Here is a 14,605-nt window from a genome sequence, read left to right as displayed (position 1 = left end):
TTTGACTGAGATTTGATTGAAAAAGATATTAACAATTCATTTGAGTTTATTTGATTTGTAATGTGATTTTCAATTGAGTGAATTACATAACATATAGATATGCATTATTATGCCGTTATGCAGTTAGTAACTGATTTTCTCCTGTTTAAAAATGAGGTGTGCGACTTGATATTTGTTTTAATTTGATTTTTTAACATCCGTTGTGATCACCAAGATGTTGTGGTCGAAGAATGCAAACATTGACATTACGACAATGTTAGAGCAGGAGCGGATGAGCATAATACTAATAGAAAATATTAAAAAGTTCAAATATTAAAATTACTACTAGTTATAAAATATTCAATTGATTGGTCAGCAGAAAAAGATCAAAAGAATCTTTCTAATCCTCCCTAATAATAAAACAACTAATGCTTCTGTCGTACGTCATAAAAACTGCCCTTAAAATTGACATAAATTACCCACTATGCCACCTGAGGAAAACATTCGGTTTTTTTTCTGTCAAATCCGCTGTCTCACGCGATTCTTAAAGCCCGAGATCCTCATCTATCAAAAGCATGTCTCTGGCGTAGTGGCTTGAGCGCCTCGCTTCCACCCCAGAGAACTGGGTTCGATCCATTACAACACTTTTTTTCTTCCTCTTTTTTTGGAACCTTTTCTCTCTTTATTAGCAGCAAGGATGCACCTCTTCTTCCTTTTTTTTAGAAACCTTTTCTCTCTTTATTAGCAGCAAGGATGCACCTTTTTTTTTTCATGTTACATAATCCCATCTCGCTCTTTTATACAGATTACGACCTTTTCTCCCTCTTTTTTTTAAACCTTTTCTCTCTTTATTAGCAGCAAGGATGCACCTCTTCTCCCTCTTTTTTTAGGAACCTTTTCTCTCTTTATTAGCAGCAAGGATGCACTTTTTTTTCATGTTACATAATCCCATCTCGCTCTTTTATACAGATTACGACCAGTATATATAGGATCACATGTTTCCTGAAATATCAACAAGAAGCCTAAATAACTACAGCGGAAAGGTGCATTTAAAGGATAAACGAAAAATTATCCCCTGTCTCGTGGGGCTGAATTTCAGATGCGTACATCGAGGATGTTTCAACGAACGCGGAGGAGCTCACTGTTTCCTAGGACTAGGGTCTGCGTTTTATTTGTATATGCTCCCGGTGCAACGCACGGGCTTTTTTGCTAGTCAATAAAAAGCCCCGCTTCGATATAACCTCCTCACCAAACGTATAAAGGGCAATGTGTACTTTTTGCAAATCACATCCACTTTCGTACCTTAGTCATACACCATGCATTCACAAAGGGCAGCTCATTTGGGCCAGCCCATTTACAGTGGCATGTGATGAAAAATAACGAAAATGATCGCACTAGCTGGTAATCAAATACGCGACCACCTACAGAAAAATGTGTGTGCATAGCCACATGGACTGTCTACCTTTAGTGAACAGTTTGAACCCTGACGCTTTAGTAACAAATGGGCTCGGTATTTTAAAAACATTTGATGAACACTTTGCGAACCTGTCTTTTTGAGAAAAAAAATATTTTTTCCTTTTCATTTTTTTGTCTTTTGTGTTACGTTTCTTCTTCTTCTTTCAAGTTCAGTTTTCTTTTCCAAAAAATGGTCTAACTTTCAAAAATTTGTTAGAAAAATCACAGAATGATTGTTATTTTCATATTTTGTTCATTAACTAAAAAATATTTGCATTTCCAAAATTGTAAGGGAAGTTCAAAAAACATGTGTGTCTTTTAAAAATAGTTCAGAATATCAGAATGTGAACATTTTCCTGGAAAGCATGAACACAATCTGGAAAACAAACATTTTCAGAAAACACGAAGAAAATTTGAAATTTCATAACACTCTTTACAAAGTGAACAAAATTTTGAAAGAATAAAATCGTTTTGAATTTGCTCAAATATGTTTTGAATTTGTGAACAAAATGTTTTGGAAATGGGAATATTTTCTAAATTCCAAACAAATTTGAACAAGCGCCCGACGGGAGCGATGCTCTCGCATGGTTGGGCAAGGCCTGAGCATTTATTTTTCTTCTCTATTTTCTGTTTTGCTCTTTTTCCAGCAATTCATTTTTCACCTTTATGAATTTTATTATTATTTGTCAAACTTATCCAAAAAAATCATATATTGTTCGGAATACCTAATAATAGTTTTAAGTAACTATTTTTAATTATTATTTTCTTTCAAATATTTATTAAATGAGTTAAAGAAAGTATTTTTCGTTTCAATTTTACCCTCTGTATTTATTAGTTATGTTAAAAACTTAGAATACCAGTTTTAAGTACTAGTTTAAATTATGATTTTAAATAGTTTTTTTTCATACCTTGCATGTATGCCTACCCGAACACTCTGCGTTGAACATGATATTTTTATAGACATTCTTGAAATGACCACAACTTTTGCCATGGGATGTCAATGGTCGACATCCATGCCCCCAATTTCTATGTATGGCCTTTTATGATCAATTCGAGGCACCGTAACAATTCTTTTGGAATGATTACAACATACGAAGTTGACCGGGTTTTCGACAAGTTTTACATTTTCTGAAGTTTTCTCAATAAAAAAGAGAGGGATAAATGGCCAGACATGTCGTAACTTGCATACAGTGTTGAAAGTCGTTTAAACCTAACATGGATGCCTATCATAGACATGTTCACCTGCTGGGCTGACTTGCAATCAAGGGAGGTGCAGGATACGGAACATATCATATCCCGGTGTCATGACTTGCAAAATCGAACAGTATTAGGCCTATCAGAATCAGAAGAGCAATCCACACTCATATGGGTACAGGAGGAGCAAGCTCCCTAGGAGGAACTAACAGGTGTCAAAACAAACAGTCTCTTGCGTCTATCAGAATCAGAAGAGCAATCCACACTCATATGGGTACAGGAGGAGCAAGCTCCCTAGGAGGAACTAACAGGTGTCAAAACAAACAGTCTCTTGCCGTATACACGCCACAAGCAGGCTAAACTGCACGTACGTCTTTTTGCGGATGTTGTATCCTGAGGGAGAACAATCTTACGAGCTTGAGCTAAACCTACGCTCCTCCCGGATCCATGAGCTATCGGCTTTCCTGATGCCTCTCAACCCTAAGCGAGCTACAACCAATGATTCAGTAAAAGTTTCACTCGCTACACAAGATAGATCTAGGGATGTCCCTTCTAAATGCCATCATTATGTTTACATGTTCTTTGAAGGAAACACACTAGAGGTGTGGTTATATATAGAGAGCTGACAGCAAAGCCTTGGTCGGTAAATATACCGTGTGAATTCCCAACTACTCCCAAACATTTATAATCATCACACCTGTGAGCCAGTCCATATATGGTACCACAATTCGCGAAATTATCTCCACGACTCCCTCGACATAATCTCAGGTTCCCAAAATATAGTTGTGGAAAGCCCTTTGCCAAGTGCGGGAAATTCTAGATGGTGTATGTGATCACAATATAATTAAGCCCAAAACAGGCATGCAGACAAGATACCGGAATTCACTGCAAAACAAATAGAGGATGCACCAAATCCATCCTCAAAATAATACTGTATGTATATTACTAAGCTTACTGACAAATGCAGCTCTAATACAGTAACAAGTCACAGCTTCCTGTGCATGAAGAAGAACAAGACAGACAAAAAAAACGACAACTAACGTATGCAAATCGCGAGCGGGCTCCACCCCTCCGCAATGAATAGCTTCGCAACCGGGAAGCAGACTTTTCCATGTATAAAAAATGCAACCGGACAAATCCATGTATTGTATCCCAATCAACAATTGACCTGCAAAGATAAATCAATACGCCAAATTCAATACCACAAAGATCACAAACAAGGAACAATTTGGATCAAAGAGTTTAAGATGATAATTGGGTAAACAAAGGATTAATCACAAGGCTCTGACTAAAATGGACCAAAAAATCAGGAGCTCAGGATATGTATGGAAACATTATTTGTACTATATAATGCTCCGGTCTGACCAAGGAGGCTTTTTCACCCAAAAGAAAACAGAGGATAATCACATTCAGATATTTGTCCAAGTTAAAGTGTAAATGACATCAGGAAGAGTTTACTTCAAATGTCTACAGTAAATTAAACCCCTAAGCACAGACCATCAGGAACTAAAAGATGTACTTATCATGTGCAGGTTATGCTGACCCTGTATGGCAGAAAGCAATCTTTTCCAAGCAAAGAAAGCAATCTTTTCCCAGCAAAGGTCTATTCATCTTCACGATATGGAGTACATAGTTTTACCATAGCAAAATCTTATCTTCAAATATCTCACCTACCATGCTTTCTGAACTTGTAGTTATTTACTACTTTCTGCATTTTGTTTACAGAATCACCTGGACCAATCAGCGCAAGAAATTGTATTACAGTAAACTGGATTACATATGTTGTGTATGGCTCTAAGAGTTATTTATTACCTCTCTTTTCAAGAGAGATAAAGGGCATTTTATTAAAAGGCATCTATGGACCTATAAAACAAACAAATGAAATTCATGCAACTGCAGATGTGTGATAGAAAAACTACATGAATCCAGAAATAACTGGCATAGTACAAAATTAGAGCAGCAGAAATTATCTTTGTCGCAGCATAGATAAACTCGGAACTGTATATTCATCTTTGTTACAATTATACCCATGCAGCCTGCAATAATCATAACAAAAGCAAGACACATCTAACACACCAAAGCCAATTCAAATTTCTCATGTTCATATGAACTAAAGTTCTTACACAAACCAATATAACTGCACTCACCTAAAAAGAAAATTGGTGTCGGTAACAGTGCTCCAGAATTTAATATGTGTGGACCAACTTCATGCATACTATATATGCTCCAGTGCCATATGCAGTTGCGGCGTTCTCCGCCTAAACAATGGCTCGAGACGGAAGGATGGAGCACCACGCAGCCACCGTTTAATGTCGTACATCTCATTCCAGGCTTGCACAATTTCATCAACGTTGAAGCCCAAACCTAATAAGCAAACGGGACATTCTTAGAAATAAGTAATGCAATGCATGTTACACGATTACAGATTGAAACATACGATTGGGACGATTCAGCATAGTACACAATGTAAATTACAAAATTAAAGCTCGCGTTTTCACAATTGGACACCACATTTAAGAGACCCTTTTTCTGCACACAACTTTCTCAGCAAGTACTTTCAGTACTAGAAAAAAACTACGAAATATAATATCAGTCCCAATGATACTAGGTGAACTTCCCTAATAATAACTTCCAGTGGTCAGTTTGAAGTGATTAAGAGGAACAGCTAGCAAAAAAATACAGCATGTCTATAGAAGAGATGACAGGGCAATCAGCATCACAGTTTTTAATGTTGATTCGTGTGCAATTTTAATTTTCTCCAACAAAATCAACATCATAGTTCCCTCAGCCTCATGCGTCAGGATACAAGAACATGGTGAACTACTAGATAATAAACAAATATTGTTTTTCTTACCATCCTGGGCAGTTTCATTTGCACAGTGGTTTTTCACCAACACAGCAATGTTTGTAGCTGAAGCTCCTCCAAGTTTAAACTTCTCAATTGCTGCCATCAGACAATCTTCCCACGCTGGCAGTCCTAATTTAAACTCCACAACTGAACGCTCATAAAGCAGCATGCCCCACAGAATATTTATCTGGGACCTCATATTGGAAGCCCGTTCAGCAGCGTCATCAGTGGATACATCTTTGATGTACTCCTCCATGCCCATTTTCTCCAGCACAGCATTTTCCTGGCTAGGTCTGGATCGATTCTTCAGGCGCTGTTCTTCCACTTCCTCCCACATTTCTGTACCCTTCTCCATGTTATCCTCAGCTCTATTGAAGAGCTCCAAGACTTCAGAGGAAGGCCATGTGTCCAGATCCGCGTTGGTACCGATAGCATAATACCATGACAGCTTTGCTTGCTCAAACTGCTGGTGCGCAAGTGCAAGGAAACCTTCGAAAAAGTCCGGCTTGGCCCTTACAGCTTCTTCGTATGTCTTCCCGGCCTTCTTGTATTCTTCCTTTGCCCACTCGTACGCTTCCTTCACTTTCTCAAGCACCAGTTCCTTTGGAGAGTCTTCCGGTAAGAGCAGCCTCTTCCTAGCCCGAGACATGTGAACATTACCCCAATGGAAAAACGCAAGCGCTGCCATCTCCTGAAAGTTCCCCTCGGCGAGCTGAAACACCTCCTGTGCTTCGTCGGTAGTAATCGTGTCTTCAATGGCATCGGTATACAGCTTCATACTGACCTCGTGGAGGTCCAGATACTCATCGGAGCTGACCCCGACATGGTTCTTGAAAAGGCGAGCGAACTGCACAATCCAATCATCAATGTAAGTCACGGTGCTCCTGTCCTCGTCCTGCCTGTTGCTTCTGATACTTCCATTGTCCGACGCGTTGTGCATATTCCTGTCCAGCGGGCCGCTGCTTGCGTCCTCAAGGTAAGGCTCATGCTCCGGGTTGGCTTCGGTGACATACAGCCGAAGCGAGCTGCCCGGCTCAGTCAAGTCCTCGGCCCATTTGAGCTCGTCCTGGTTGGTGATGGTGACAAGGTCGCCCTCCCTGTCCTTGTACTTGACAAGAACAGCCTTGAGTCCCGGGAACTTGCCGCGGACAGCCTCGCGCAGCTGCGCCATGCCGCAGCTGGCCGGCACCTGAGCCCACCGGATGTCCTCGCCAAACACGAGCTTGACCTGCCTGGGCGGCTCCTCGGCCTCCTTGACAGGCTCGGCCGCCTTCTCCTCCCCCTGCTCCTCCACGGCGGCAGCCGCGGCCTTGGCAGACGCCTTCCGGCCCTTCTTCTTCCTGGGCTTCTGCTGCTGCTTGGGCGCTGCGGCGACCACCTCCTCGGGCGTGGGCATGACGGCCTCCCCGTCCACCACAAACCCCTTCTCCTCCATGGTCCGCCTGACCCTGTCGGCGACGTCGAGCGCGGTGAGGTTCCCGGGCTCGGCAGCCAGCACCCTGTCGACGTCCCGGGCGGCGAGGTCGAGGCGGCCGAGCGCCTCGAAGCAGCGGGCCCGCTTGAGGAGCGCCTTGGAGTATTTGGGCGCGGCGTCGAGGGCGAGGTTGCACTCGTTGATGGCGCGGTAGTGGTCGGGGGGGCTCATCTGCATGTAGCAGGCGGCGAGGTTGCTGTGGAGGTAGGCGGCGTCGAGGGCGGCGGAGGCCGGGAGCAGCCTGACGGCCTTCTCGTAGTTGAGGAGGGCGCGCTCGTAGTCCCGGCGCTGGAAGAGCTTGTTCCCCTCCTCCCGCAGTTCCTGCGCCATCTCCGCGAAGATGGTCTCGTCCCCGTCGAGCACCTTGGAGCCCGACCGCTCCAGCGCCCCCGGCTTGCTTCCCCCGTGGTGGTCGCCCCCGCCGCCCTTGCCGGCGCCGGAGGAGGCCCGCTTCTTTTTCAGCGACGGCTTCCCCATCCGGAACCCCGCAAATCCGAATCCGCCGCCGGGAACAGACGAAATCCTCCGCCGCGCCGCGCCGCCTCGAACCCTCCGACGGGACGGGACCCAAATCCGGTGGACGGACGGGAGAAGGCAGAGGAATTCTTCTTGCCCGATCCCAGGAAGAAAGGAAGGAAGGCAGGAGGGCAGACGGCAGCTTCAAGTTGAAGTCAAAGCAGGGTCGACCGAGGCAGAGGAAAGGAACGCAGCGCACGGGGTGGAAGAAAAGAACGGAGCAGGTGCGGGAGGGCGGAATATTTGTGGGTGGAGGGGAGGGGAGGGGAGGGGATGCGTGGAGACAAATAAAGGAACAACGGCTCGCCGCCCGCCGCCGCGTCGTCCTCTTTCTTCGCCCGGAGGGAACAATATTCTTCTTCCCCCTTCTTCTTCTTCCGGCTCCTCAATCAAAAAAGACGAGATTTTTGGCCGAGTTCTGGGGAATGGGGTTGGCTTGGTCCGGTGGGTTTGGTCCGGTGGGGTTGCGTGCGCGCGGTCACGGAGGGAGCGTGTGGTGGCGGCGACAGCGGGGAGGCCGCCAGCGAGAAAGGAAAGGAGCCAGTGCGGTGCGGTGGGTAGGCGGCGGTAATTACTTGCCCAAATTAGTTAGTAGCTAAGCTAACGCGCGTGCGCCGCCGTCCCTCCCCCGGGGGTCGGGTCAGGAGGAGGGGGATTAGATTAGGGTTTGCTTGCGGCTTTGCGCTGCTAGCCTCCGTCGACGTCGCTGTCGATGGCCGGCGGGGCGGTGGGCCGACCGACGGGCGGCCTGGGAGGGACCGTGCTCGCTATCTCGTGCCGGACGGACAGCCTAGTCGCGCTGGGCCGTATGTGCCGCGTCCTTGTCCCATTCCGCCTAAGCTCCCCTCTTGTAAGTAAGAAAAAAAAAAAAAAGGTTGTCGTTTCTCAAAAAAAAAAAAAAAAAATTGTCGAAGAATTGTCCGTCTGGCCGTATGCGCTCTCAGCTCATATGAAAAGCCGAGCCCCGCACATGTTTTTGTGTTAAAAAAAACATGTTCTCTAATTTCACAATCTGTGCGTAAATTTGAGTTCCGCACAAAACAAGTTTAGGGTTACAGGGTTGCGGGCGCATGTTTTTATTTTTCCTGTTTATTGCCCGCTCGGGGCGGCGAGGATAGGATGGGAGGAGAGTTGGCGGAAGGAGGAAGGAGGAAGAAGATTAGGCTGGAGGAGAACAAAATGGTACCGGGCCAGGAGGCAAAATAGACTCACACTAAAAGAACATATAGGTGTCACACGGAAGAAAAGATAATATAAAACAAATATCCTCTATCGGTCCCTTCGTCTTTGTTGGCTTATTTGTGACACCATCATCGTGAGCTACTCGTCGTCGTAGTTGCGGCATCAACGAATGCACCTTGGTGGATGTTGGGTACTACCACCTTGAGCGGGTTGAGGGTGTGTGGTGATATCGGTATGCATCGATGACACCAAGGGGGGAGCTATGGTTGGGCCAAACTTGGCCATGGCCCGCCTAGCTCAATAGGAATTCAGTTAGAGTCTGGTGCTAAATCTGGGCCCCAAAAGCGAAATTACAATGGTATTTTCTTAAGTCGGTTGCTTTGCCCCGTCCAAAGAAATGGTTAAAGCTTCACCACTGGATAGGACGCAAATATGATGTAAAAGGGGGATTAGGTCCACTTGTGAGCATCGATTTTGGTTGTCGGACACATGATCAAAGTTTTTTTTGGAATAAAACACATAGTCGTAGTTGGTTTGTACAAAATGAGCTAGTTCTTCATAAAGAAGGAAGAAGTATTAGGCTGGAGAAGGAAGAAGGGTGCCTCGGCCTCTTGGCAAAATTGACTTACACTAAAAAACAATGGGGCATACATATAGGCGCCCCCTCCCTCCACATAAAAACGACAATTTAAAATAAACATCCTCTATGTATCTCTTTGACTTTGCTACCTCGAGCGGGTTGGGGATATGTGGTGGGATCGGTCTAAACAAGTAGGATGGAATTATGGTGCATCGAGGTAATGTAAAAGAGTGGTCAGATCCACTTGTGAGCATCGGTTTTGGTTGTTGGACGCATACTCGATGTTTTTTTAGAACAATAAGTAATCATAGCTGTACTGTGAGCTAGTTTGAAGCTTCAACCCCAGAATAAATTCGAATTTGAATTATTTTCCTCAAAAAACAAGAAATTTGAATTTGTTTTTTTTTTCCTATTTGATTTTGCGCTAGAAGGCCCAGCCTGACCTGGGGTGCTAATAAATTGCGCAGACATGCCCGAATAATGGCCCGTACGAACGAGATGGACTTTATCCGTGCTGGATGACGGGCCGGCCCACTTGTACCCGCAGCCATTACTCCATCACATCACGTCGTCAGTAACTCCCGGTGACGTGCCGCACCCAATCAGCGCGCGCCACGTCAGACACGCCACCGTCACCGACGCGTGGGTCCGGCCGCACCACTGCGAGGAACCCACCATCCATCCGTCCTCTCCTCTCCAAAGATCGGAGCAAAACAGGCAGCGAAAAGTAGACAGAAAAAAAAAACAGAGAGAGCTTTGCACGGGATTCACCGGCGCCGCCGCGGAGCAGCAAGCACAGGCAGGCAGCAGCGAGCCCCGGCGAGCGAGGATGCACTCCTTCGGGCACCGCGCGAACGCGGTGGCGACGTTCGCCCTGACGATACTGGCCGCCATGTGCTTGGCCGCCTCCTTCTCCGACAGCTTCAACTCCCCCACCCCCACCGCCTCCGTCAAGGTACCTGCCCCTCTCCCCTTGTTCCTCCGCCCCGCCCCGCCCCGCGCTCGGTCTTGGTTGAGTTCGTCCTCTGCCCTGCCCGATTCGTCTGCCCCGCTCACGCGATCTGTGCTGCCTTGTTTCGAACCGCGCAGATCCTCAACATCAACTGGTTCCAGAAGGAGGCCAACGCCAACGACGAGGTGACCCCCGCGCGCGTACCCAGTCTCCCGCCTTCAACGCCGACGATTCCCTGTTATCGAATTCTGACGGTACTTTGCTGTACGATCTGTTCCTGTTTAGGTTAGCATGACGCTGAACATCTCCGCCGACCTTTCGTCGCTCTTCACGTGGAACACGAAACAGGTATTGTCCTCTGCTGGCGCCCTGCCCCTCTATTTCCCCTAAATGTTCACTGATTCATAGCATTCTCCTGGAACCAAATGGAGGTGGGAGGTGATGCCTCTTGTAGAAAGTATGATGTTTGGTTAAGGTAGAAGGTCTTTCTTACCCGGCGAGAACACGAGGGAAGGTAGTGGTAGAATGTTCGACACTGACCACGGTGAAATTGGCTACACTGACATGGTGAAAAGGCAGGCAAGTCGGTAACCGCGTCTGTAGTAGTATCTCTGTATGTATGGATGTATCTGAGGTTCGCAGAATTATCTTGTGCCAGTGGCAAGTAGAAAGATATTTCGGACCCGTAGTATCTGGGGTAGTGTTATGATGCTACCAACGATGCAACTGAAGTTTGAATCATTCATGTCTTCCAGTTTCTGCTAAGCTTGAGAATCGTTCTTGTGCTTCCGATATGCTAAATCGCTTAATGATACTTCTCTTGGATGTCTGTTCAGGTCTTTGTTTTCGTGGCAGCTGAGTATGAGACTCCACAAAATGCCCTGAACCAAGTAAGTTTATTGATGTATTTGTGGTGTATTATTGCAAATATGACCAGCGCTTTTATCCATTCTCTAAAAAAATGAATGTCGGTAACTATTTTGAACACCACTTCTGTAAGGAGAGAAGACTGCATACAGTGTATTGTATTTCACCTTTAACGCTCGACACTTGTGTTTTAAGATTCTATACCTGAATTATAGTGCCTTTAGGAAAGTAGCCAGTCCTGCCGAAGAAAACATACCAACCCACAATAAAACCAAGATATTTTACTTCAATGCCACCACTACTATGCTGTGTTTTTTGCACTGTTTTCTGATTTCCCACATGATTTTTGTAGTGGTAAGTCCTGCTGATTAAAACATACCAACTCACAATAAAACCAAAGTTATTTTACTTACGTACCCACCACTACTATGCTGTGTTGTTTTCACTGTTTCCTCACATGATTCTGTTGGCCATATGTGTACTCACATTATTAATGTGACACAAAGCTGCAACAGCTCGGTAGTTATGGCACAAAGCTTCTGCTGTTCACCATTACATTCAGTCAACACATACTCATGGCTTGCACTGATGGGAATAACTCCATTCCTTGTCCTGTCTTGAACGCGAGTTGGAGCATAAGATACATATATATTTGATGGTTTTTAAAACTAAATGTAACTTGCTGCAGGGCTACAATAGTTTTGTAGTACACTAGGAATGACCCAAACTATAGCTCTGTGTGAGGAGGGGGTTGGGGGGTGGGGGTTTGATTTTGAGCCTAGTTACCGCTAAGCAGCCTTTAGCCAGTAATGGTAGTGGCGATTACAACTATTCCAGAACTCTAACACTGGGGTTTGATCCAAGCTTTTTCAAAAGTAATCAGGTTCAGCCGGAGCTTACCACCTTTTCTATCCATGTCTATCATCAATTGTGATGCTTTGTTCTGAATAGCTCCATTGCATATTCCATAATGTGCTATGACCTGAAACCACTTGAACTCTCCTAAATATAAATGGAATAAACTAAGATAATCAGCTTGCCTCTATTTTACCACTGATTTATCATTTCCTTCTTCAGTCCGGAACTTTGTTGAAACCAAAAGTTGAAGCGGCCATATTTGTATGAACTGTAAATTGCTTAGGTGCTGAAGTTAGCCAATTGAAAATGTGTGCTACCAAAGCTAGGTGAAAGAAGCTTGGTTGAAAATCTTGATATTTCTTTTAAATATCAGTGACCATAAATATAGTTCCACATAAGGTCCCGTAGGCCAGTATTTGTGCTCATTTGATTAATACAAAACTGCAATAATTGCGCAAAGCTTCTGTTGCTCCACAGTTCCTCAATTCCAGTCAATTGGCACATACTCATTGCATATATATATATGATGGTTTTGGAAACCAAAACTAACTTGCTGTGCGGTTACACTAAATGATATTTTTTGTGCAAGTCCAATAGGAATTTCAGTCCGAACCTAGTTATTGCTAGTCAGCTGGCAATAAGTTCTTAAGAACTCGGTTATATTACTACCATGGCATGCTAAACTGCCTAACTCAGCCTGGATTGGCTTTTGATTGCACCACTGATTTGACATTTGCTTCTGGAATTTGGAATTTCAATTAACTGAAATTGAAGCAGCCATATCTTTTTGAACTACAAAGATGCTGAAGTTGAGCCAAATTAATTGAAATGTGTGTTATGAAAGCCAGGTGTGTTAAGCTTGTATAAAATCAGATGATAAAAGTAAAGTATATGGATTTGGCATGGTCTACTGAATGTTAGCTTGACCATATCATATATGCCCCACTGCTGTTGGTTTTCTGAACTTCCAGTGCGTTGGTCTATGCTAATTATTCTGTAGTTTTCATGACACATGATATGTTTGTACCGCAGTGGAAGACCCATTATTTGATGGCATTATAATATTATCGATCCGTTTTCCTTGTATACATCAGTTATCTTGTGCAATTCAAGTTATCATCCTTCTAATTATAACGGACATAATTTCTTTCGATCTAATCATATGACAGGTCTCCCTTTGGGATGGAATCATACCGGCGAAGGAGCACGCCAAGTTTTTGATCCATACCACAAACAAGTACAGATTCATTGACCAGGCAAGCACGTTGCCTTGATTACATGTTAATTTGATGCAAATCATCTGATATGGCCATGTGAAGGATGATAATCACCGCAAAGTGTTGACCAGGCTGTCTTCTGCATCATTCTTGGGAAGGATGATAATCACCGCAAACTGTTGCTTTGATTGATTTGTGCTGTTTCATGCCATTTCTGCAGGGGAGCAACCTGAAGGCCAAGGACTTCAACCTGACGATGCACTGGCACATCATGCCCAAGACGGGCAAGATGTTCGCGGACAAGATTGTCATGACAGGGTACCAGCTACCCGAGCAGTACAGATAGACCACCACCGTCCCTAAAAGAACAGCTGCTAGCCCTATATATGGTCCGCTGTGCTGTGCAAACGCAGGAAGGGTTGTAGTGGCAGTGATGATGTAGCTGGCGCCAGGCCTTTTTTGCTCTAATCTTGGCGGGGCAGGACATGTAAACTTGCTCATGAGCTTGTATGTTAGCCGAATATGCGCAAGGCGAATCCGTATTGTTAACTGTCGAATGCGAAACTTTGATGTTAGCAACTGCCCTGCTCGTGTTCTTGCAAAGCCTTGTTGGATTTCTATGCCAATCCAAGCTGCTCCAGAGTTAAGATGCTGTACGCTCTGCTTCCTGACCTTTTCTTTTCTCTTTCGAATTTCGGCTGAGTTTACTGAATGATAATGAGGTCGTTTACAAGATCTGGAAGCTGGGCTCTCCAACTCTTCCCTTTTGTCTCCCTGAAGCTATAGCAAGTAGGTCCATTGCTCTCGGTGAATCTACTTAAAGTCGAGAAACCCATGCCCTTGGAGATGATGATCTTGCCAGGGTCACTGCACGAGTTATCTAGTCGTTGATTTGTGGTGGCATTGATCGTCTCCTGGCGTGTTATCTAGTCGTTGATTTGTGGTGGCATTGATCGTCTCCTGGCGTGTTATCTAGTCGTTGATTTGTGGTGGCATTGATCGTCTCCTGGCGTTGGCACACGGTTGTAGTTTTGCCAATTGCGGATTTGATCGTTTTTTTTCTTGCCTATGCATAACTTTGATCTTATATGATTTTGCTTTTGCTTGGGTGTTTTTTATGTGCGTCTGTGTCGATGTTTGGTTGTGTGAATTCTAGGTATGCAGAGGACACCCATTGTATCTGCATCCTTTTGATGTTTTATTTTTGCCAATAAAATCCATACATTGTAAAGAAAAATACAAACACTTGACTGTGATGATCATGATCATGGTTTGAATCCAAGTAAACGCGGGTGGTCGGACGGACGATTGATGCATCAATCTCTATTAAAGCATTGATTGACGACGAAATATATCAGACCCTATACATTAAAACAGCCTGTGAGGAAATTTATAGATAATTAAAACATTGATACAAAAACATTTTTTTTTTACAAAGGTAGTATAAATTACATATCGATGTATATAGACATACTTTAGAATG

The 14,605-nt window shown here is 44.5% G+C and overlaps 2 protein-coding genes across 3 annotated transcripts; one reads left to right on the top strand and one right to left on the bottom strand.

Moving 5' to 3' along the window:
* Positions 1-3,454: 3,454 nt before the first annotated feature.
* Positions 3,455-8,052, bottom strand: LOC123451936 (protein PHOX1-like). Of its 2 annotated transcripts, XR_006632535.1 has the most exons (3): positions 5,483-8,052; positions 4,776-4,992; positions 3,455-3,796 (listed from the first exon to the last, which is right to left on the bottom strand). XR_006632535.1 is itself a non-coding variant. In XM_045128500.1 (2 exons), exons 1-2 carry the CDS (start codon positions 7,425-7,427, stop codon positions 4,844-4,846), a joined length of 2,094 nt encoding a protein of 697 aa, XP_044984435.1. In that variant the 5' UTR covers positions 7,428-8,052; the 3' UTR covers positions 4,580-4,843. The 2 variants fall into 2 exon arrangements, 1 of the variants encoding a protein (XP_044984435.1); XM_045128500.1 differs by lacking the exon at positions 3,455-3,796 and having other exon boundaries at positions 4,580-4,992.
* Positions 8,053-9,927: 1,875 nt separating this feature from the next.
* LOC123451935 (signal peptidase complex subunit 3B-like) lies at positions 9,928-13,705 on the top strand. Its single transcript, XM_045128499.1, has 6 exons — positions 9,928-10,183; positions 10,318-10,365; positions 10,466-10,528; positions 11,017-11,070; positions 13,075-13,161; positions 13,343-13,705. Exons 1-6 carry the CDS (start codon positions 10,058-10,060, stop codon positions 13,466-13,468), a joined length of 504 nt encoding a protein of 167 aa, XP_044984434.1. The 5' UTR covers positions 9,928-10,057; the 3' UTR covers positions 13,469-13,705.
* The last annotated feature ends 900 nt before the right edge of the window (positions 13,706-14,605 follow it).

Source organism: Hordeum vulgare, chromosome 5H, assembly GCF_904849725.1.
Source record: "Hordeum vulgare subsp. vulgare chromosome 5H, MorexV3_pseudomolecules_assembly, whole genome shotgun sequence".
Taxonomy (NCBI): Eukaryota; Viridiplantae; Streptophyta; class Magnoliopsida; order Poales; family Poaceae; genus Hordeum; species Hordeum vulgare.
The sequence above is the reverse complement of the archived record's forward strand: the minus strand, read 5'-3'. Positions and strand labels throughout refer to the sequence as shown.